We start from the raw sequence: 20,929 nt of genomic DNA, 5'->3' as shown, positions 1-20,929 counted from the left end.
CAGTAACATTTTTTTTTTTATCATAACCAAAAGTAACAAAATCACCACATATTTAGGTTGCGTTTGGTGTGTGTGTGTGTGTGCTTGCGCGCGCGCGCGCGTGTGTGTGTGTGTGTGTGTGTAGTGTACACGAGTATTGTATCAAGTAGAGTATTTCAGCAATTTTTCAGTTTCATCATAGTCTAAGGTTTTTAGCCAGTTAATAAGTTTAATTTTGCATTCCCGATAGGTCAATGGGTATATTTCTATTATTTTATTTATACCATTATACAGGGTGTTGATTTCAATACTCGCCATATTTATTTAGGTGATATATTATGACTTACATAAACGCATTATCCACCAAAAAATAAATTACAAACGAAAGTGGAATTTTTAGCGAATATTTTCCGTGCAACATCAACTGTACTATGGCTCGCAATAATGCAATACCTGTGGCAATACGTTTACTGTGGCACGGGCACCCATCGAGCTACGCGGATCGCTCGCTTATCATGTTGGATAGTCTACTGAAGGATACGTAAAGTTGGTAGTGTAAATAGGTATTTTTCTTTGACTAACTAAAGTTAAAGTTCGTTTTAAATTAGTTTGCTGTTTCCTATGTGTGTGTGAGTGTATTGGAGCGCTTTCCGCCACTACCTACCGCGACGGCGGGAGTATTTTCTACACAAAATTACCAGATTATTCAATTCCTACATTAAAAAGGAATGTCCTTTAAGTTTAGAGCTAGGTACTTACCGATGCGACTTCAGATGCGTTTCCACGTGCCCTCCCGTAACAGTAAACCATGTTTACGTATCTACTCACGAGCGCTGTACGTATGGTTGGTTAGGCATATTCCTAACACTCACTCACTATTACCACACTCACTATCACACGTTCACACACTAACTACTCAAAACCGCACAAGAAAACAATCAAAAATCGCAAATTTGCAATTAGAAAAGCACATTCGATGACCGAAGATCTTTGTTAACTAAAGATCCGTCCTATCATAATTAATGCTCTTATAGCAAGCTTCCAAAATACTCAAATGCAAATGATTTGTAGTGGCTCAATCGTTATTATTAAAACGATAAGAATATCAATACATTTTGATAGTTATTTCGTGTAAGTAATGAAATTAAGTTCATTTAAAATAATCACGAACATGATGATGAATTATTTTATGTAAGTTATGAAGAATGGAAGTTTAACCTGAACCTAACTAACAGCCTAACAGTCGTTCAGGGAATTTAAATTAAACGCCGATAGAAATTAAATTACGTTATTATTTTAAAATATTTTTTTACAGAGATAGAACACGGTAACGGTAGTAAAAAGTTTATGTACTAGAAAACATTTATCAAGCAGAGAGGAAGAGAAAAGTTGATGTTACAAGGCAAGAAATAAAGAAATAGCGATTGAGTACTAGGAATTCTAAATACGAGCTAGATTTCGCGGAGCGTGCGCGCAGCCTCTCGACGTGGGAAGCAAAATCGGACTGATGAATGGAGAAAATCGATGATCCACGATTGAGCGCCGATGACGCCCGAAACACGAAGATGAGCGAAGTGCGAGCCCGATATCCGTGCGGCGCGGCGCCGGTCGGTATTATTGTATTTAAATGAAAGAAGTGCTAAATGATAGAAATTTTGTTTAGATACTGAAATCAATCGAGTTTAAAAACAAAATCTTGTCTTATCTCCTATCGAAAGTGAAGGAACAAGAGTTTGCCAGTGTGTTATTTCTAGGTGTTCAGTTTGCGGTAAGTTAAGTTTTATTTTAATAATTACTATCGTAAAGACGTAAAAGTTATTAAGGTAGAGAGCTAGAAATGTAAGGAATAACGAACCTGTATGAAAGAGCATTATTGTCATCTGTTTACAGTACTTTTGAATGATAAGTAGGTACAAGCTTATCACACACATAAAAGCATGGTTTAAGAAAAAAAAATGTAGGTTCTGTAAAATTTTTTATTTTGCGGAAGGAAGCAAATTCGTGTAAAAGGTTTTTTTATTAAAGACCTACTTAATTAATTAGTTTTTAGAACAAAAAATAAACTCGTAACGTGATAAGGTGTAAGTAACTAAATTTACTCATTACATTTTTAGGGTAGATTTGGATTAAGCTCCGTCCAGTAGTCGTCGTTGAACTCACAGCTGATTGTGGCTGATAGTTGACTGACTCATGGGCGAGCGCGGGTAGTGGGGCGCGGGACGGGGGGCGCAGCGTTTGCCCGGGTCACCGGGTGAGCGCCGCGCGCCGTTTGCGTTGGGGGACTATTCTGCACTGTAGTGGTCGATTATGGAAATCGTAGATATTTAAAATATAATTTAAAAAAAATTTGAAGTCAGTTTTTTTGCTGATTCGTGATCAGAATAAGCTACTTAATCAACTCCCTAAATATGGCGGGTATTGAAATTAACACCCTGTATAAGTGAGAGGATAGGCTCTGGAATCGATTTTGGGCAAAGGTTGTGTGAGTGACTTGCGTTTCAATTATCTTATGTTTTCTTCTTTTTTGTGTTATAATAGGATTGTAGGCCAATGACTTATGTCTTTTTAATATAGCATGTAAGATGTAAAGTTTCCTAATTGTGAGTAAGTCCACTAAGTCATAAAGTACCGTAGTTGAAAATTTTTTCTGCTTGAAAAACATAACTTTTAATAAAGCTCTCTGTGCTCTTTCGACATCTATGAATTTAGTTTTTGGCGCTCCACCCCATACTGTTATGCAGTAAATTATAATAGACTGGACTAAGGAAATGTAAACCTGATTTAGAAGTCGCTTGGTTGCTACGTGTCTAAGTGATTTAAAAATCCATATCATTTTTCTTATTCTACACGCTACCAAATCAATATGTGACTGCCACGAGAGACGCTGGTCTATCATAACTCCCAAATATTTTGTGCTACTAACTCTACCTATAGCTGGACAGCCGCAAATAGTTTGAGTTTGCCTACATGAATGTATTTTAATTTCAAAAGCATCATCAGGTTGCGTCCTGCTATAGACAGAGAAACACATATAATTGGTTTTTAAAGTATTTTGTGTCAGGAGGTTACACTTGAGCCAATCGTTTATTCTAGACAGACCAAGCTCCGCAGCAATTTTGATGTTATACCACGAGTCACCAGTAAAAATTACGGCAGTGTCGTCTGCATAAGACAAGATTTTGCAATTCTCGATCTACATGTTACACAAGTCGTTAATATAGACTAAAAATAGGGTTGGGCCCAGGACACTTCCCTGGGGTACACCGTATTCCACTACTGTTTTGTCGCTTATGGTTTGATCTATTTTTACTCTTTGTTTTCGGTCCTGCAGGTAGCTTTTAAACAAATTAAGAGGGATTCCTCTGATACCGACCAGTTCAAGTTTCTTAAGGAGGATCGAGATGGAGACGGTGTCAAATGCTTTTTTTAGGTCTAGAAATACTGATAGACATTTTTTCTTATTATCCAGCTTATTTATTATTTCTGACGTCAATGCACTAATAGCATCTTCAGTACATTTTCCTGCACGAAATCCATATTGAGAAGATGATAGAATGTTATTTTTATCAAGATAGTTAAGAAGTCTTTTGTTAATAATTTTTTCAACCAATTTTGATAGTGAAGTTAGCACCGAGATTGGCCTGTAGTTATTAACATCGTCTCCATCTCCACCCTTGTATACTGGTGTTATAATAGACTCTTTTAGGAGTGTTGGGAATATACCACTACCAAAGCAGAGGTTAATTAAATAGGTAATAACCGGAATCACCTCGTTTCTAGCAAGCTTGAGAAAGCTAGTCGGGATATTGTCCAAACCAGGAGCACTGTCCGATTTTAAGTTCATCAGTATAGTGTGAACTTCGTCCTCATCAGTATCAATAAGAGCAAAGGAATTTAGCTGAGATGGACTGTGCAAATTAAGAGAATAATAATTGCTAGAAGGAGGCTGATCTATGGCATCCGCTAAGTTTTTTCCAATGTTACCGAAAAAATTGTTTACGTGAGCAACCGAATCATTTGGAGATGACCTAATACTTAATAGCTTTGTATTATCTGATTTAGTCTGGTTTAGATATGTGATTTTGCGTATGTTTTTCCATAAACTTTTAGGGTTACCGGTTGAGTCCTGCAAAAGCTGTCTCTCGTAATTTCGCTTCAGTTTTTTGACTAAGTTATTGCAGAAGTTCCGATATCGTCTATATGTGACTTTGAGAATTTCGTCATGTGGATGACTCTGCAGCCTATATTGCAATTTGTTCCTATGTCTAATGCATCGTAAAATTCCAGGTGTTATCCACGGTTTGATTACTCGGTCTTTTTTGCGAATGCATACCTCCTTTGTATTTTCTTTCAGAGAGTCAGTTATACGATTTATCAATTCCCGCGTTACTACCTCGGGATCACTACAATTCAAAAATACAATACTACAATACAAGATATCCAAAAACTGGGTAAGCACGTACGCGGTAAGCACTTTCAGGATCAGTAATCAATTTTTCGATATCTTGCATAGTTTAGAAATAATCGAGTGAGATCACTTATCGTTTCCACCCTGTATAGTATACCTACCTACTTACACCAAAGACTTTTAGCTACATCTTTTACTGCTTTTATACTACTAACTATACCTACAACCGACTGAAATAATTACTGCAGAATTTTTTTCTATAGTGACTGTTTACCTCAAATCGGTTTTTCACCTGTATGTGTCCTTTCGTGTTTAATTAAAGTTGATTTTTTAGTAGTCTTATAATGGCAATAGTTACATGAGAACGGTTTTTCACCTGTATGTGTCCGTATATGTTCAATTAAATCTGATTTTACAGCAGTTTTGTAATCGCAATAGTTACATGAGAACGGTTTTTCACGTGTATGTGTCCTTTCGTGTCTAATTAAAATTGATTTTCGAGTGGTCTTATAATGGCAATAGTTACATGAGAACGGTTTTTCACTTGTATGTGTCCGTACATGTTTAATTAAAGCTGATTTTACAGCAGCCTTGTAATCACAATAGTTACATGAGAACGGTTTTTCACCTGTATGTGTCCTTTCGTGTTTAATTAAATTTGATTTTTGAGTGGTCTTATAATGGCAATATTTACATGAGAACGGTTTTTGACCTGTATGTGTCCGTATATGTCTAATTAAATGAGATTGTACAGCAGTCTTGTAATCGCAAAAGTTACATGAGAACGGTTTTTCACCTGTATGTGTCCGTATATGTCTAATTAAAGCTGATTTTACAGCAGTCTTGTAATGACAATAGTTACATGAGAACGGTTTTTCACCTGTATGTGTCCGTATATGTATAATTAAAGCTGATTTTACAGCAGTCTTGTAATCGCAATAGTTACATGAGAACGGTTTTTCACCTGTATGTTTCCGTATATGTATAATTAAAGCTGATTTTACAGCAGTCTTGTAATCGCAATAGTTACATGAGAACGGTTTTTCACCTGTATGTGTCCTGGCGTGCTTTGTTGAAATGTGCCGTGCTAAATTCATTTTGTGCGTGTATATTTTTCCACAAGCATCGCACGACACAGTGCTTTTAGTTTGTTTTTTACTAGAATTATTGTGCGTGAGTAAGTGAACGCTCAAGTGAGTTTTAATCGAGAAACATTTTCCGCAGAGATCGCACTCGAATGGCTTTTCTCCGGAATGGATTCGGGAATGTCGACTTAGGTTACATTTTTCTGCGAATGTTTTCGAGCAATGTTCGCATGAGAATGGTTTCTTTCCCGTGTGCACACGTCTATGGCGTTTCAACCTCGCATTACTTGGGGAGACTTTTTTACAAGTATCACATGGAAATGTTTTTTCTGTTGCTGTAATATTTTTCGTTTCATTTTTATCAGTTTGTTCTATATCTTCCGTGTCCATATTCGTGTCTGAACTGTCTAATTTATCTGTATTTGGTGTATTATCTTTATAATTTGTGTCTAACGGGTCATCCGATTTAAATAATGGGACGTTACGATATACCTCGTTTTCGCTTAAATTATTACTAACGGTTAATTTTGTTTCATTTTTTCTATTTGGTTTCATGTTTTTAGTGAGTTTTTTCTTTTTTATAGTCACTTTACTGTTAGTTGCTTTTTCTTCTTTCTTTATTGTATTATTTGGTTTCGCAGTTTCTTCTTTTTTCTTTATTATATTCTTTGGTTTCACAATTTTTTTATAGACGTCTATTTTCATTTCTGTCATTAATTCTTTTTCGTTTTTGTAAATTTTTGGCGATTCATCTTTTAGTTCTTCGGGTAAATTTGATTTTTCGTCCATATCTTCTTTCTGAGGCATCTCTGTAAAAAGAAATAAAAAATGGTTCACAAAATATTTCAAATAAGATAGATAAAATAAAATTGAAACAGTAAAATAAGTAGGTAATAAAACAGCCAAGTGCGTGTCGTGGCACGCGCACTGTAGGATTCCGTAGTTGCCCCTCGATTACCTTTACTACAATTAGTTATTTCTTAAATTTTGTTTTGCGATACAAGGTTTTATATTTATATTTATTTATATATTTATTGATAGGTAAGACGCCGCACCTTCCGCGACGCGAAATTTAAAGATTTTCTTCTGACACAATCATAGTGCCCCAACAATATTGGTGTTATTTGAAAGCTCAATAAATATCCTTAAAGAAAAACACATTTAATCCCAACTAATATTATAAATGCGAAAGTAACTCTGTCTGTCTGTCTGTCTGTTACGCTTTCCCGCTTAAACCTCGCAACCGATTTTGATGAAATTTGGCATAGAGATAGTTTGAGTCCCGGGAAAGAACATAGGATAGTTTTTATCCCGGTTTTTGAAACAGGGACGCGCGCGATAAAGTTTTTCTGTGACAGACAAAATTCCACGCGGGCGAAGCCGCGGGCGGAAAGCTAGTAAAGGGTATGTGGCTTATGGAAACTCACGTAGTCACTTTTGAATAAAATATAATATCTTGTAAAATCTCCTATTTTACTACCTGACGTTCTCCTGACATCAACAACCCGGTTACCATCGCAACCGCCGTAGCCTATACCCGGCGCAAAGAGTTTTGCTTACCGCTACACTACCCCCCCACGAAGAAAGATAGCCCACGGCAAAAAAAACTAACTAAAAAAAACTTGGATCCACCATAAGAAAGAAAAAGAAAAAAAAAACTTATGAAACTGCGGGGACTTTAAACCTCACCCTACGGCCTGACCGAGTGGTATAAGCCTTCGTGATTGGTAGAGGAGGCACAATTGCGGCGGGTTGTGATGAATGAGGCGATGAAGGTGGTGACGAAGATGGAGATGCTACAGACACCCGCGTGGATGATGCAATCGCAGATGGATCGACATCAATGAAAGCGGGCTTAACCCTATCCAAGCTTACAGAAACATTCCTCGTGCCGACATCAAGACTTATCGTTTTATCACCCCTTTTAAGTACCTTATGCGGACCAGAATATGGGCATTTCAAAGCAGGTCTGTTTGGAATATCATCCCTAAGGAACACATGGCTAGTCGTTGCCAGATCTTGTGATACAAATGTCTTCGGTTGACCGTGACGTACAGGTGAGCAAGGTTTCAGATCAGCCACATATTTCCGCAATTGTGAGACATAAGATTTAATATCTTCAACACGATCAGTCTTGGCATGCGAAACAAACTCCCCTGGTAAACGCAGTGGTTCCCCATACACCAATTCTGCCGCAGAAGTCTGTAAGTCCTCTTTCAACGCAGAACGCATACCTAATAAAACAACTGGAAGGCTATTGCACCAGGAATCGCCGTGACACATGAGAGCTGACTTTAGCTGTCGATGCATTCTCTCAACTAAGCCATTAGCACAGGGGTGGTAACTAGTAGTGCGTATTCGATCTGCTGAGCAAAACCGCATCAAATCTTGGAAGAGAGCAGACTCAAACTGCCTCCCCTGGTCAGTTGTTACGACAGACGGAACACCGAAACGAGCAATCCATTCCCTAGTAAGAGTTTCAGCAACTACCTCGGCCGTTATGTTACTGATGGGCCAGGCCTCCGGCCAGCGCGTAAATCGATCAACGGCAGTAAGGCAGTACTGGAACCCTTTGCTAGGTGGAAGTGGGCCAATAATGTCAACGTGGATATGCTTGAACCGGCCGGAAGGAAGATCAAAGTCGCCAACAGGTGTTCGGGTATGTCTGCTAATCTTGCTACGTTGACACTTGATGCAGGAACGAGCCCAATTCCGACAGTCCTTCTTCATACCAGGCCACACGTAACGTTCAGCCATCAGACGTGTAGATGCCCTTACGCCAGGATGACTTAAACCATGAAGCATCAAAAAACGCGCCTTACGAAAGTCAGGTGGCAAATAAGGCCTAGGCTTCCCAATTGAAGTATCGCATATAATCGGAACATCAGCGCCAGGAATATTCACTTTTTCAAGCTTCAGTGAAGAATTCGCTTCAAGTTCCGGAAGCTCTTCGTCAACAGATTGAGCCTTGGCTAATGCCACGTAATCACTTTCCAAATTAACGGCATCTACACGCGACAAAGCATCAGCCACTACGTTTTCCTCCCCTTTCACATGCACAACATCAGTTGTGAACTGTGAAATGAAGGACAGTTGGTTTAATTGCACAGGGGGTAACTTTTCACGCCGCTGTGCAAATGCATAGATGAGTGGCTTATGGTCTGTGTAAATTGTTACGTGTTGCGTCTCTAACACGTGTCGAAAGTGTTGAACCGCTTCATAAACAGCTAGCAATTCTCTATAATAGGCCGGCCACTCACTTTGTCGGGCAGTGAGCTTTTTGCTAAAGAAAGCTAAAGGCTGCCACGTACCGTGAACCTGCTGTTGGAGACAAGCTCCCACCTGTACAGATGACGCATCAGTAAACAGGCCTAAACGAGCATTGCAAACCGGATACACAAGCAATGTTGCGTTCTGCAGATGTTCTTTGCATTTCTCAAAGGCTAGTTTGAGTTCCAGTGTCCAAGGAACGGGGTTAGCGCCCTTAAGTTTGGTATTAGCTAGAACATTAATCAGAGGAGCTTGAAATGCAGCAGCTTGTGGAATGAAACGGCGGTAAAAATTTATCATGCCCAAGAAACGACGAAGACCTTGTACCGTCAATGGCAAAGGATAATCTCTTAAGGCCTCAATACGTTTTAATGGAGGGCGAATACCTTCTTTGGACACCTGATAACCTAGAAAGGTTACCTCAGGCACACCAAACACACATTTAGACGTGTTGATAACCACACCATAATCAACAAGACGACGAAACAGGGTACGAAGATGCTGCGCATGCTGGACTGCATCCTTGGAGTACACAAGGATGTCATCAACCTAAGGGAAGCAAAAATCGAGTCCTTTCACGACCTCGTCAATAAAACGCTGAAACGTTTGTCCAGCATTACGCAAACCAAAGGTCATGAAAGGAAACTCGAATAACCCAAAAGGAGTGGTTATGGCCGTCTTGCAAATATCTGCCTCGTTCACTGGAATTTGCTGGTACGCTTTCACCAGGTCTATAGTTGAAAATATAGTAGTTCCTGATAGCGTGTTAGCAAAATCAGCAATGTGCCTCACAGGATATCGATCAGGCACCGTCCTGGCATTTAAAGCGCGAAAATCCCCACAAGGACGCCAACCATTTTCTCCTTTGCGCGCCATATGAAGAGGAGAAGACCACGGACTGCTTGAAGGACGTGCTGTCCCGCAGGCAACCATGTCATCAAACTCTCTTTTTGCCTCTAACAGCTTCTCCGGAGCTAGACGGCGTGGGCGACTCGAAACCGGAGGGCCTTCAGTTGTGATAATGTGGTGAACTGTAGAGTGTTTGACAACTCGCGGTAAGCCAGGTGGCTTAGTCAGATCTGGAAACTCGAGCAAAATCTCGGAAAATGGTGACTGATTAATGGACACCGCTCTAATACTGGCCTGTGAAGTCTTATCCACTGAAACAGCAGTCGAGCAATTAGTAGTTCCGTCTATTAGTCGTTTATTACGAAGGTCTGGTAATAGACTGTAATGCGCCAAGAAATCAGATCCAATTATTGGTATGCTGACGTCGGCAATTACAAAGTTCCAATGAAAGACCCGGCGTAACCCTAGATTAAGGCGTAGAGTCACTGTGCCATAGGTCCTGATTGAGCTCCCATTAGCTGCACCTAACACATAATCTGAAGAGGAATGAGTTCCTTTTAGAAGACGACGCGGAAAGCAGCAGAGGTCAGAACCAGTATCGATCAAAAAAGCGATCAGAAGGTTGCGTGTTCAAATCACGTCGGGGTCACCAATAAAGGGTATGTGGCTTATGGAAACTCACGTAGTCACTTTTGAATAAAATATAATATCTTGTAAAATCTCCTATTTTACTACCTGACGTTCTCCTGACATCAACAACCCGGTTACCATCGCAACCGCCGTAGCCTATACCCGGCGCAAAGAGTTTTGCTTACCGCTACAGCTAGTTTCTAAATAAATGATTATCATATACCATAAATGTGACTTGAATAAAGACCTCACTTTGGGCTCATCTCTGGGATCAATTAGATCAAATATTATGGTTATAAAACCAAATAATGATCACAAGTGTCCTCTTTAAGAGCCATTTTACATTTTCGTGCGAATTTCTAAGATTTTGGAAGCATGAATTACTATCTTAAGCAACACCCAGAGATTATTTAATAACTGCGAAAGATAGGTCAATCCTTGTTGTTGACCATTAATGAAACGGATTTACTAAAACTCTTTTGCTTAATTCACAGTGCCCCATCTCCCACAACCATTTTACGAAAAAATTGCCGCAGACTCATTTTCAAAGTCCTGTATCTATTATTTATGCTCATATAATAAGCTTAAAAATATATAGTAATCATCGGACATATATTCTTGTAGTCCATTAATGAAATAGATTCTTGAATTTCATTACCATTATTGAGTAAAATCTAAAAATAATTTGGCAAATTTGAAGATTAACGTCACATTTTGATCGTGGTTTTTGGTTTAAAAACACAGCATAAACTGCAATAAAAGTATCCCAAAATAAAGAATATTCATTGTAGAATTAATTTCTACAGTTATTGTTTAAATATTAGTAACCACTTTGTCAAAATATTGATGTGAATATCAGTATAAATTACAATGCGCAAGCCGACATCGATTAGTATGGCGCGAGCGCCCGTCAAGGCAGGACCTGTGTCATTTTTCCCGCCGTGACGTTTACGTGCGTTCGTGTCGTAAAGCGGTGATTTGTACGGCGACCAAATACATTTGATACTATGCCGAGAGGCTGTTTCGAGTCGGCCGGCCGAGCAGAAATTGAAATGATGAATTTTAATTTCTTTGACGGATCTGGGTGTAACTATGTATAATATGTAGGTACCATGTATTTAATTTAATAAATAAATTATAAAAAAGTATATCCATTATGATAGCACCCTTAACACAAGCATATTGGTTGCCTACTTTTGGACTAGATGGCGCTGTGAAATTGTCCAAAGATTTGTTTATTTATTTATCCGCTTTGAGTTTTGTTTCGTGAAGAAGAAAAAGAAGCGTTTTGTTTTGTTGTTAAATCTATACTAATAAAAGAGGAAAGATTTAATTGTTTGTTTGTTTGTTTGGAGGCAATAGGCTCCGAAAAAAATTTCTTTCACGATTTAGAATCCTAATTTTTTTCTATGTAGGCTATAAAATATTTTCAAAAACTTTAGTCCAAAATCTTTGATAAAATTCGACGTTTAATAAATAAATTAGATAACATGTTAATACTTTTTTTTTCAGTACGATTTTAGTACTTGTTTTTCAGAAATTCTACGATTTAACTAAACTTCTAAAGTGTTTATATTTTATGCATAATTTATTAACTTCTAAAATATACATATATCCTATTGATAGATGACGTGCTTCGTATTTTATTAAAATTATTACCTGACTAGGTTAAAAAGGTGTGGAATGTTATTTTGGAGATAACTTGGTTCCATAGAAATATAGAGAGATGCTAAGTAATGCGCTGAGTTCGAAACTCAGTGTCGTATTAGAAATTCACACACACAAAGAAATCAAATTATGTGCTCATTATCCATTGCGGTATCAGTATTCAACGTTCGAATAATCTTTAGTACTATGCAAGCAATATAAACTGTTTACATAATGACGTCGCTACTGTCATCATTGCTTTCACAAGCAATATGTTCCAATTTGTCCCTTGTCACATTTCCCTTTAGTTTCTGTGATCTGTGCTTGTTTCTAAGTTGATATCAATTAAATATTCCTTAGTACTTTTGATTTAAATTATTTTTTTTTATTTTGACACGTGTTTGAAAAATCAAGGTCAGATTACAATAAAATAACAAGTGAAAACGTAACATTGCATTGCAACTCGCAATTTCGCAATATTGATGAGGAGATTCCATTGGAAAGTCTGTATTCATTCCTAGGATTCCCCTAACACCATCAAATTCAAGAGAATTCAAGAGAGTGCAGTTTCCCATCTCATGCTTAGGGACCACGGTTTAAAATAGTGTGGTTGCATAGAGCCTGCAACGGGCAACCGCGTGCGCAGCTGCTCATACTAATTTTCGATACAAAAGCAAGTGTTGGCGCCCTCACGAGTTTTAGCGGAGTTCCATATGGTAGCGGGAGTAGACTTAATGGAAATCTATGCTTCTCCGACGACCAGTTGTATGTGGAATACTCCAGAGTATGCGCACACAATAGCCTGGTGATTTTAGCACCTGAAGGAAAAACAAAAAAACATTGTTTACAAAGAAATCTGCGGCAGGTGTAGTGTTTTAATTTTGTTTTAGAAAGATCTCATAATTTTGTAAGTATTCAAATATTTAAACATAATGATGTGTAGATTTTATATCAAAAAATATAATCATTTAACAAAATTAATTTTCTTAGAATATTTTAATTCTATTAGAACCATTTTCCACTTCATCGCAGAAGAAGTCGCGGGCAAAAAGCTAGTATGAAATATGTAGTATTGCCCGCGGCTTCACCCGCTTGAAATTTAGTTTGTCACAGATCGTCATAAATTATAGCCTATACATTGTTATTCTGGTCGACGCCAGGGATGGATGAGCGTCGCTGTCGCTGGCGACAGGGTCTTCTGGTTCAGGGTTCATGGCGTAGGTCTCAGGCAAAATGAAATCCACTCGTAGAAATTAATAAGCTCAGTGTATTAACGAAAATAATTACACACAGCACTAGAGTCGTATCGGAACTGAGTGAACCAAAGGTCTTGCTATAGGAACGTCCGACCCGAGTGATAGTTGAACACAGACTGCCTAGTACTGCTGTACTGTACTGTAAAGTTTCATCAAAATCTGTTCAGTAGTTTTTACGTGAAAGTGTAACAAACATCCAGACATCCACACAAACTTTCGTATTTATAATATTAGTAAGACTAGTAAAAAGTAAGATAGTAAGATGAATTATTTTAGTTATTTGTTTACTTATAATAATATTTATTTATTTATTTCTTAGCTCTGTCTGATAATGGATCTGGAGGAGATGCAATGGCCACCTCCATAACAAAACAATAGAACCATATGGAGTTTGGGCTTGTGTGATTCGCCTTGACGAATATTTCGTATCCAGGGTCCGATGATGGAGCTGTAAGGGGGCAGATTTTTTTTTTCACTATGTGACTGTCTTTATTTTGTACTTAATATATTTTACATATTATACCTATTCGTGTTTCATTATTCGTATCCAGGGTCCGATGATGGAGCTGTAAGGGGGCAGATTTATTTTTCACTATGTGACTGTCTTTATTTTGTACTTAATATATATTTTACATATTATACCTATTCGTGTTTCATTATGAATCGAAATATAAAAGACTTAATAAACTCTATTAAAAATTTAAATTAATTAATCAAGTTTGAATACCTCATTCTACCTTAAAATTAATAACTTAAATCAAGTCTTAATACGGTCACGGCTCAAGATTTTTTTGTCCATTTCAGCGTTCTTTTTACTCTTTTGACGTTGCGTTGACAGCTTTTACCTAAATTCGCGCGGAATATTTTTGTGAAATGGCTCTTAACAGATGGATAGCGATTTATCCCGACTTAACAGTTTTATAGCCATAAAAGTTGGCTCAAGCGTAACTACCTATTTTTTGAAGAAGTGACTCTGGATCCTTCTAAAGACACATTTTTGGGGTAAAAACTTTTCTTTTAATGAAGTGAAGATTAGAACTAGGCTTATAAATGGTGCCAATATTGGTGGGAAGTGGGGATGCATACGTTTGAAAGTGCTTGTCGCGGGAGGTGCGATTTATTTGATGTCGAGTGTAATAGTAGGCTTTTAACAACACCTCCCAGCACCCCACCACTGCTTCAGAACAATAAGTGGCCCAGTGCTGAGCAGAAGCAGCACAAGAAACCAGGTGCGATTGCGGTCAAATACCTGCCTTGGCTAGCATAAAAAAAAAAAAAAAAAAAAAGTCAAGCAAGCAATTACTTCATCTAAAATCACTTCAAAACATAAAGTCTTAATGTTTTCTTCTAAGGAATTTTTATTAGGTAAGAAAGGTTCTAATACTTGAGCTGAACGACTATAACTCTTAAACTAACTGATCTATCTGAACCGTTATAGTTTTCCTTGAAACTGGATTTTCTTGGGTAAGGGCCCTTAGGTATTTGGTTTTAATTAACAAAAAACTTATATACCTTCATCATTTTCAATCTTCGTTGGACTAGTGTCGGACGCTATGATAGTTTGCGGAGACTTCAGCACTTCTCTGCTATGAGTTGGCGCCGTCACCACTTGTATGCTGTCAGTTGGCGCCGTTAGTGATTCATTCCTGTCAGTTGGCGCCGCGTGTGATTCTTTGTGGTCAGTTGGCACCGTCAACGCTTGTATGTTGTAAGTTGGTGCAGTGGCTGTTTGTGTGGTGCCTGTTTGTGCCGTTAGTGTTTCTTTGCTGTCAGTTGGCGCCGTTAGTGCTTGTATGCTGCCAGTTGGCGCCGGTAGTGCTTCTTTGTGGTCAGTTGGCGCCTTTATTACTTCTTTGCTGTCATTTGGCGCCGTGATAGGTTGCATAACTTGCATAGTGACTTCCACAGTTGGTGGAGCGCCTATAACCATTAAAACATTATTAAACTAGCTGCCCCTAGAATTAATGTAGGATTTAGTGTCCGACCGAAACTAGTTTTACGATCGAAACCGAAACCGAAAACGAATTTCGGCAACTTTGTCTGTTTCGGCCGAAACCGAAACTTCCTTACAAGGCTCATATTTTGAGGGAAAAATAAAGAAAACGTTATTATAATCAGTCAGTCTTTATTGTTTTCTCTTTCAATTGCATTAAAATTGAACTTATAAAGCGCCTTTTCGAATCGCTAAAATAAAGTGACAGTGGGCGGGGCACATAGCTCGTAGAGCTGATGGCTGCTGGGGCAGGAAAGTTCTTCCACTAGGTGGACCGACGATCTGGTGAAGGTCACGTCACGGGAGGTGCCTGGATGCGAGCGGCGCAGGATCGATCTTCGTGGAAATCCTTGGGAGAGGCCTTTGTCCAGCAGTGGACGTCTTTCGGCTGAAACGAACGAAAGCGCCTTTTTACTCTAAAAGGTATCAAATTATGTACCTATTAAAAAAGAAAAAGAAGGATTTATAAATAGTCTAGATTTTTTTTAATTACTCGCAATATTCAGGACATCTACATAACCCATCCCATGGTCGGGTCTTTTACCTTAATAATTTCTCAAAACAAAATTGGTAGTACGAAACCGAATGTGCATGCGGGAGTTTCTGCGCTGTTATCGGTCATGTTCGGCGCGTTGAATGAGTGAATGAATCCGATCAGAGCCAATGTCGTGATTCGCTCGCTTGTTTGTTTGCTGTTAGTTTAGTTTTGTTGCGGTGGCGAGTTTTCGAGTGATTTATTTTGAATTTGGTAAGTTTTATCTCATTTTATGTCGTTATAACATGAGAGCGGGTAGTAAACATCAAAAAAAAATATTCAATATGACTGATAAAAGTTTGTATAATCAAGTTTAATCTAACCTATATTTTTTTTTTGGTATGCAAATGCTTTACGTAAACAAACATTAGTTAGGTAGTTAGTAATGACTATAGTGCATTTCATGGTGGATTCAGAGTTCCAAAGTTCATTTTAGTATTTATCACCAAGGTATCCAAGTGGCAAGTACAGTAGATACTAACTTACGTACTACCAATTTTGTTTTGAAAAATTATTAAGGTAAAAGACCCGACCATGTAGATGTCCTGAATATTGCGAGTAATCAAAAAAAATCTAGACTATAAATCCTTCTTTTTAAATACATAATTTGATACCTTTTAGAGTAAAAAGGCGCTTATAAGTTCAATTTTAACGCAATTTAAAGAGAAAACAATAAAGACTGACTGATTAAAATAACGTTTTCTTATTTTTCCCTCAAAATATGAGCCTTGTAAGGAAGTTTCGGTTTCGGTCGAAATAGACACCGTTGCCGAAATTCATTTTCGGATTCGGTTTCGGTCGTAAAACTAGTTTCGGTCGGACACTATTTAGCCTTTAATCCACGTTCGTAACTGACCTTTGGTAACCAGATACGAACATGGATTTTTTTGTTGCTTGATATGCAGTTACGAGAATGTAATGTACTTGTCGTTTTTGTAACCATGTTGCATAACCAGCTACGAAAATGGTTTTTGTTTTCCCTGTTCGTATCTGGTTACCAAAGGTCAGTTACGAACGTGAATTAAAGGGACTTTAGGATAGATTGGATTTCTTACCAAACAAATAATTCAGACAGTCCAGATAGGGTTCTTCGGAGGTGCCATGCCATTTGTAGTGCTTCCTAGCTTCAGCTCTGAAAATAGAATAGAATTACTTTATTCAGCATATAACATTTAGGTGCGTACATATTTAACTCAACATGCTGAAAAGGCGCCCTCAGCAAATATTTGTTTTCATTATGAGATAATATGAATATTATTCAGTCTATTTTAGGAATGCCCTGCGTGCCCAAACAACTGCACGCAAGAAGATTTGATTAATGCTACTGACAACGCCACTCTTGTAGCAGAGTTTTGGGCTGACACCGAATAGGTTTGTTGTCGACACGACAAGAAGAATAATTTTAGGACTAGAAGCTTAAAAATTGATTTCTCTATTATAGCGTTTCACTCATTTAATTATTAATTTATTTATAGTCTTAGATTAATAAAGATTTATTAATGTAAGTTATAGTTAAGTTTTGTAATTTGTAGTTACTTAGTTAATAATGTGAGCCAAATAAATGTATTTTTTTGTTTCATTCTTCTCTGAATACTACCAAATCAAATAATTGTATTTGCTTAAAACATGGTGGACCTACCACCATGTTTAAAGGACAATGGAATAATATATATTTTTAGATATGCATATAAGTAGGATACTTACTTGGTGAGCAAGCAATGACCACAGATAGTACAAGCGTACTGTTTTGAACTATGTTCTGTATTATTTATGCCGTCAAAACCTAAAGAATCAGCTTTTTCTTTAACAACTTCCACCTCATAATATATAGGCTTATCTTCTTCAATTTCTCTCTTGACTTCAGCCACTTCTATACTGACTCCGTCTGAATCGCTTATTGCGTTTACATTTATAACGCGTGACTTAGTTAATGGTGTGAGTAAGAAAGCCTTGTCTATCGCTGCAATATGCTGCTTGGTTAACTGAAAAGATAGTAACATTTTAAACTTTTAATCAAACCAACTAAAATCTGTTAAAAATCACATCCTATATTTTTATTGCATTGATCGTTAGGGTTAAGTATAAGGAGGAAATCTCTCTAACAAACTTGATAAATCAAATGAAAGGATCTTAAATTATTTTAATTATGTACAGAAAATTTTATGGTATAGTAGTGAATTTTCGAAAAAATTTCGAAAATCTTTGAATGCAGTTCTGTTTCTTTTAAAAAAATAAAGGAATGTATTATACAGGGTGTTTGGCGCATCGTGTGCCAAAATGATTTGGCGGATAGAATGGGTCATTTCCTATATTTTCAGCCCCCATAACACGTTCCATGCCAGGCGGCTACTTTGAAATTAATTTTTTTAGTAATTTCACCAAAATACCCAAATCGCATCATTTAATTTCGATTAAAAAAAAAACTACTGGCGCAGCCCTAAAGTAAATATTTTGTTTTGACGTGCATTAATGTAGGGTTGCATCAAATCTAAATTTACTGGCAAATATCATCTAGTTTTTTTAAAATTCAGCTTTGAAGTTTTCAGAAAAGTTAAAAACGGACTGAACATTTAAGTTTACATGGGTATAATTTTTTTTTTAAAAGAGATAGCGATCTTCGGATTTTATCAAAACTTCTCTAGTCTATCCTCATTCAAACGGTATACTAATCTTGTTTAAATAATAACAACAACTTCACAAATTACTTAAATTAGTGCATTGACTCTACTCGGACTGATTTGCGAAATTTGTGTTTATAGATAGCCCCTTTATGTGTGAATAGCACGTTTAACACCTACAGGTAAAAAATATTTATCTTATGCAATGTAAAAACCTTTTCCCAATCGTTTTTCAATGTGGATTTCTTGAATTTAAAAACGAAAATAATTATTTTGATCGTTTATTAATTATTACATATTTTGTTCAAAATGGCCTCGGCAACGTATACCTACACTCACGACATCTTCTTCTAATTTTCTCTTTTTATTACTACAAAGGCGTTTTCTACTCGTGGATTGGAAGAGATGGCAATATACAGTGGCCTACACGTTCCCCAGACCTAACTCCGTTCGATTTTTACGTCTGGGGACAAGCTAAAGAACTGGTGTACGTAACGGATTCAAACAATAGAAAAACTACAACGAATAGAAAACGCCTTATTAGTAATAAAAAGAGAAATGTGGCTGCATACGACAACAGTCGAAATAAGAAGAAGATGTCTTGAGTGTATACGTTGCCGAGGCGGACATTTTGAACAAAATTTGTAATAATTAATAAACGATCAAAATAATTATTTTCGTCTTTAATTTCAAGAAATCCACATTGAAAAACGATAGATAAAAGGTTTTTACATTGCATAAGATAAATAATTTTTACCTGTTAGGTGTTCTACGTGCTATTCACACAAAAAGGAGCTATAAACACAAATTTCGCAAATCAGTCCGAGTAGAGTCAATGCACTAATTTAAGGAATTTGTGAAGTTGTTGTTATTATTTAAACAAGATTAGTATACCGTTTGAATGAGGATAGACTAGAGAAGTTTTGATAAAATCCGAAGATCGCTATCTCTTTAAAAAAAAAAATTATACCCTTGTAAACTTAAATGTTCAGTCCATTTTTAACTTTTCGGAAAACTTCAAAGCTGAATTTTAAAAAAATTAGATGATATTTGCCAATAAATTTAGATTTGATGCAACCCTACATTAATGCACGTCAAAACAAAATATTTACTTTAGGGCTGCGCTTAGTAGTTTTTTTTTAAATCGAAATTAAATGATGCGATTTGGGTATTTTGGTGAAATTACTAAAAAAATTAATTTAAAAGTAGCCGCCTGGTATGGAACGTGTTATGGGGGCTGAAAATATAGGAAATGACCCATTCTATCCGCCAAATCATTTTGGCACACGATGCGCCAAACACCCTGTATAACTGGCGTCACATTTAGTTTTTTTTCATTGTGGAAGTTTCTTCACCCAGATGAACAAAGTGGAATAATCCATTCAACGGACTATTCGTAAAACAATTATTAAAATATACCTGTATACCACTGCTACATAGTTGTTGAAGAACTTTGTCAGTTTTAACGGCACTTTCAATGAATTTGTGACACTTGCTTAATAAATGGTAGCAGACGTAACACACCACATGCGGCCTTCCGTCTTTTGTTTTAAGCTGAAAATTTATCAAAATCAAAAATATTTATTCAGTTTAGACCCTTATCACTTTACATATCTCCTTATCTTTTGGGCCCTACCAGCACTTCGAGACAAACATAGGGCAAGTGCTGAGAATGTTTTAATTATTGCAGTTTATTTACTGTAATTACAAACATATAGGGCTAAAAGTGCTACAGACATAATCATATCATGTGTAGGTAATAGATAAGGCAAATAAGAATTTCTATTTTATAAATGACTAATTTAATATACAATGTCCTGTCATATTGTTTGCTAAATCATGTGAAGAGAAGACGTGTTTGTTCTCTTTGAATCAGAAATAAATAATAAATAAATATCCTTGGACAATTTTTACACTGCATTTATGTAGTCCCAAACTAAGCAAAGCTTGTACTATGGGTAGATACCAGAAGAAGTATATAAACTTACATAAACTATTTTTTTTTAATACAAACACATTACATTGGAAGCACCAAACATTTTTAGTAAATAAATAATACTTACAGGAAATGTTTATTACAATTTGATTATGAATAGGGACCAGAAAAACAAAGGAAACTTAAATAAACATACAACTAAAAGAAGAAAAGCTAACTTACAGGTATATTTGTGATTTTTTGATAAAGCACTTCCAGTGGCGTGTTGTACGTTGTACACATACGAGTATCACGTGCCAGGCATATTCTACATAGGAGATCAGTCATTCTGTATGGCTTTTGGAGAAATATCACAAATCAAATCAATCTTATTTTCATACAATTATTAGCAATCGCAAGATTCGCAAGCAAGCAACCAATTAGTTTCCTTTTTTTTTTTTTTTTGGTTTCGTTCTTTCCTCTTGCAGGAAAAGGCAAAGGCATTCGCCATACCAATTAGTTTCCTTTTTTTTTTTGTTGTGACTTTACTTTTTTTTTTTTTACTATAATTTTCGTACAGACTTGGACTAAACCTTTTTGGCCAGTTTTTTTTATAGTTGTCACCGTTATTTCTGCTCTCTGTTGTCACCGTAGCGTGGCGCTGTAAGGCCCGGTTTCCACCAAGGCCTAAGAACCCATAGAGTTATTTAAGAACCCTAAGACCAAGGATGAGATCAAGGCGTA

At 36.9% G+C, this 20,929-nt stretch overlaps 2 protein-coding genes across 7 annotated transcripts in view; one reads left to right on the top strand and one right to left on the bottom strand.

Annotated features, from left to right (window-relative positions):
- Positions 1-13,648, top strand: part of LOC135085285 (zinc finger protein 37-like) — a 165,358-nt gene extending 151,710 nt beyond the window's left edge. Inside the window, exon 5 of the mRNA XM_063980056.1 lies at positions 13,444-13,648. Within this exon, the coding sequence (XP_063836126.1) occupies positions 13,444-13,502 (59 nt within the window). The 3' untranslated portion in view covers positions 13,503-13,648. The remainder of the gene's footprint in view (positions 1-13,443) is intronic.
- The window catches only part of LOC135085271 (zinc finger protein 271-like), a 79,152-nt gene extending 58,527 nt beyond the window's left edge, over positions 1-20,625 (bottom strand). For 3 of the 6 annotated variants that reach the window (XM_063980018.1, XM_063980019.1, XM_063980021.1), the window contains exons 1-6: positions 20,429-20,625; positions 19,690-19,824; positions 17,357-17,634; positions 16,708-16,784; positions 14,637-15,044; positions 5,100-6,281 (exon numbers count right to left, since the gene is read on the bottom strand). In XM_063980018.1, the coding sequence (XP_063836088.1) occupies positions 5,100-6,281; positions 14,637-15,044; positions 16,708-16,784; positions 17,357-17,634; positions 19,690-19,824; positions 20,429-20,533 (2,185 nt within the window). In that variant the 5' untranslated portion in view covers positions 20,534-20,625. Of the gene's footprint in view, positions 1-1,958; positions 5,016-5,099; positions 6,282-14,636; positions 15,045-15,160; positions 15,506-16,707; positions 16,785-17,356; positions 17,635-19,689; positions 19,825-20,428 lie in introns of those variants that run through there. The other 3 variants (XM_063980022.1, XM_063980023.1, XM_063980024.1) reach the window with 3 other exon arrangements.
- Between the last annotated feature and the right edge of the window lie 304 nt (positions 20,626-20,929).

This window comes from Ostrinia nubilalis, chromosome 28 (genome assembly GCF_963855985.1).
Source record: "Ostrinia nubilalis chromosome 28, ilOstNubi1.1, whole genome shotgun sequence".
Lineage (NCBI taxonomy): Eukaryota > Metazoa > Arthropoda > Insecta > Lepidoptera > Crambidae > Ostrinia > Ostrinia nubilalis.
Note: the sequence above shows the minus strand (reverse complement) of the source record. Positions and strands in the feature narration are given on the sequence as shown.